This window comes from Pollachius pollachius (assembly GCF_949987615.1).
Source record: "Pollachius pollachius genome assembly, chromosome: 20".
Taxonomy (NCBI): Eukaryota; Metazoa; Chordata; class Actinopteri; order Gadiformes; family Gadidae; genus Pollachius; species Pollachius pollachius.
In genome coordinates, this window is record NC_136953.1 from 12467390 (window position 1) to 12471173 (window position 3784).

The window sequence follows — 3784 nt, forward strand, 5'->3', positions numbered from 1 at the left end:
CTATAGCATTCGCCCTAATGACCGTAATTGTGGTGGCAAGCACAAAATGGCCGCCCGTATGTCGGCATGAGGCCCGGGCATCCCGCCCATGTTCTCCCAGCGCCTGGCGGCGGGGTCGTAGCGGTGCACCATGTGGAAGTTAGTGTGGTCCCGGTACCCAGAACCGCCCAGCACGTAGAATCGCCCCTCTGTGACCGCGCTCGCCGCTCCGATGTGCGGCACGGCCAGCGCCTCGAACGCGGTCCAGCAGTTTGCCGCGGGGTCGTACGCCTCACACGCTAGCTGGTGGACGGTTGCCATGGCGTCTCCTTCGTCCGTGGTTACGCCGCCCGCCACGTAAAGATGGCCGCCGAGAACCTCCATACAGTGGTACCCGCGCGGGCGGCTCATTTCTGCCAGCCCGCTGCTCCCTCTCTCCGGGTTGTAGAGCGACATGAACGCCCGACAGCGGTACCCTCCATCGAAGCCGCCGCAGACAAAGATCAGCTGGTCCAGAACCTTGGCACTGTGCCCAGTAAGAGCCGTGCTCATTGGACAGGTGAAGCTGCAAGCGGGGCAACAAATCACGTGAGTGAATACTGCAAAAAACGATTATAGATTATAGACCTTGTCTCTTAAAAGCCGACATATTATACCACCATGTGTGAGTGTGATTAGCCGTGGCAAGCTGTTTTGAGAATCTGCCTCTTCTGACATCACAGGTGGCCGTGTCCACCTAGATGTATGACGGATAGATGAGCAACGTTTGCTACAGTCCACTGGGTAGGCTGGTCGGCTGATTCATCCAGCACACATCTAGGTGGACACGCCCACTTATGATGTCAGAAGAGGCCGATTTTCTAAACGGCTTGGTATAATATGTCACCTTTAAATATTGGTTGATTATATGTCACACTATAATGGGCCATTTCAGTTTTCCACCTCATATCCTGTTGAATCAGGAAGCATTTGGTCCTTTTGTCGTTACATACGCCGGTACACATGTGTATGTGTGCCGCCTAAACAAGAGTACCCTCCCCTCCTACCTCCAGGCGTCGGTGGCGGGGCAGTAGCGCTCCACGCTGTCAAGACAGCCGCGGTGGGAATCCCCCCCGATGGCGTACAGTGTCTCACCGAGGACCACCAGGGAGAAGCCACACCGCTGCTCGCGCATGTCGCTCAGCCGCTGCCAGACGCTCCCCAGGGGGTCGTACCTAACGGTGGAGCAGAGCCCACCGAGGGACCAGAGGAACATGAGGAACAGGATGGACGACCCAGAGCTGTAAATGCTCTAATCACGCATCGGTTTGGAATAAATACATTGTGTTTTCTTTTTTTTTTGCCACTTCTCCCCAAAATCAATTAGGATGTCTATTCGCCCTCCCTTTTGCAGACAGACGTGACGGAAGTATTTATATATTTGCCTCTGTAGCCAATCAAATCCCTAAGAGTCTTAATGTATCACAAACGGCCCCATTCACAGATTTCCCAGCAACGTAGAAGTAGCTAACAGTGTGCACGTACGCACAATACCTACTGATGTGCAGTACCAACAGTCAATGTAATGTTGCGTTGATGACCTCGTAGGCCCACTCACCTGTAGGCTGAGTTCAAGATGTCTCCCACACCGTAATACTTCCTTCCACCGACGACGTACAGCTGTCCGTGGAGCACGGCCACTTCGTGACTGAACCTCCCAGGCTCTGGCATTTCTCCCAACCACCTCCACTCCAGGCTCTTCGCCATGCCTGTGTGGTTCCTCAGGGAATTCCCGAACCACAGCTCCCGACTGCTGCGGCGGGAACCCAGGTCCTCCGTGATCTGGTCTCCGCCGACCAGGACCAGAGTCTCCTTCGGGAAATAGATCCGGCATTGACTCGGAGGTATGGTGGCGTTGGAGAGAAAGTCCTCTGAGACTCTCTTGTAGAGCACAAGCAGGTTGTCCTCAGCCCATATGTCGGCGGCCTGAACTTCCTGGAACTCCTTGAATGTCATCAGGGCGAAGTGAATTGTTGTCATCAGTTGCTTGGCAAGCTTGGACCTTTGCCTGGGCTTGTATTGGATCCAAGCCACAACTGCTCTGAATACCACCAGCTCCGAGGAGACCCACAGTGAGCAACTTTTCAGGTATCTGAGCAATTGTTTAGCGGGCAGACACTTGAACTTTGCCGTGCGCGACACCCGCTCGAACTGGCTCAGAGCAAAGCCATCGGCCAATTCGAGAAGCCGCTTCATGTCGTAGGCCTTCGCAAAGGATGCAACGTCCAAACAAGAGTCGGGGTCAATTTCGTTCTGGAGGAAGCTGAGACACAAGGAGAGGGCGGGCTGGTATTGGAGCTGAAGGGACGTTCCGGTGATCTCAAAGACACACTCCCAACTGAGGGGGAGATCCCCTGAGTAGGAGCAGCCAATTAGAGCCTCCAGCTCGGAGGCCAACAGGAAGGGGAGGGTCACCGTGGATTGGCTGGATTCCCTCATGCCGTGTGTGAACATTCCCCGGAAGTAGTCGCTGCAGGCGGACAGGATGACCCTGTGGGCTGGAGGGAGATGGATTGAGAACTTGCCTTTACTTACAGTGAATTCTGACGCTGATACAGGGAAAGCATGGGGCAGGTGAAGTTGGTTTTGTATCTTTGTTTGCAGATGCGCACAGGTTGGCTGAGAAGGTTGGCCTAACATACACAAGACTACCTGCATTGGCTTACTCACCAGGAAGAGAGGCCCCGACCGCTTCCAGAACGACGTCACATCCCACCTTCTCCAGCCGTAACTCGCTGAGGGCCCGCAGACTGATCTTCATCTGCTCTGTCGCACAGCCCTTCAGACCTTCTGCTTCGTTGTCCTGGTTTTTACTTGACGTTTTCTGTTGGGTTTCCCTGTGGCAGAGCTCTAGCACTCTTGGGACCCCCAGGGCGACAGCGGCAGCCTGCACCTGAGCAACGGTGCCTTCGCTCAGGCCCGGTACCTCTCCACTATAGGCAAACTCCAGAACCGCCTGGAGCCCGACAAGGTCCACCTCAGGACCCAGAAACAGGGACCAGCTCTGGACTTCCGGTTCCGTCTCGTCGCCCGGTACCTGACTTCTTCCTCCTTCTCCGGACTTGGCCTGGTCCCGCTGCCTCAGCGTATCCCGGACCAAGGAGCTGATGGCAGCCAGGACCAGGGAGTGAACCTGGAAGGACGTCCTCCCATCCACTGGGCTCAAGGTCAGGTCTGTGAGGACCAAAGAGTCTCTGAACTCGGTCAAAGTGTGGAAGATGTCCGTGGGATGACTGTGTCTGGTGTAGACCTTGACCTGAGATTCACCCAGACTTTCCACATCTTCCTCAGTGGAACAGCTCACCCCTGTGTCTTCATCGTCGGTTGATTCTTCCTGTTGATTGAGGAGATTTTCCCTGGCGTCATTGAACTCTTCTTCTTGGTGTTTTGGAGAGCCAGGGGAATTATAATTGTAAGTCTTGGATTTGAGATGTTGTCCTGTCCCATCCCTTTTATCCTTCTCCTCATTTCTTTCTTTCCACTGCCCTATTTTCACACTGTCAACCCTGTCAGCTTTGTTCTCTACCTGTACATCTATCTCTTCCTCCCTCATCTCCCCTCCCTTCACCTCATCCTCATGCTGTGAATCTTCTGCATCATCGCCCTCCTCTCCTTCGTCGTCTTCGCTGTACCTGCCAATCCTCCTCATCCTCAATACCAGACAGTTCAGCCTCTCCTTCCAGGTCCTCATTCTCCTCTTCTCCTCTAGCTCCCTCCTCCAATCCTCCTGCCAGCCATCTTGGAGATAAGGCTGGACCACCTCCAT

General features: G+C 54.5%; 1 protein-coding gene across 1 annotated transcript; it reads right to left on the reverse strand.

The window, feature by feature from the left end:
* Positions 1-3784, reverse strand: LOC307091341 (kelch-like protein 33; the record flags this gene model as incomplete). Its single annotated transcript, XM_079758285.1, has 5 exons — positions 1-544; positions 1026-1193; positions 1577-2516; positions 2689-3274; positions 3545-3784. The coding sequence occupies 5 exons, from the start codon at positions 3782-3784 to the stop codon at positions 1-3; spliced, it is 2478 nt and encodes an 825-aa protein (XP_079614411.1).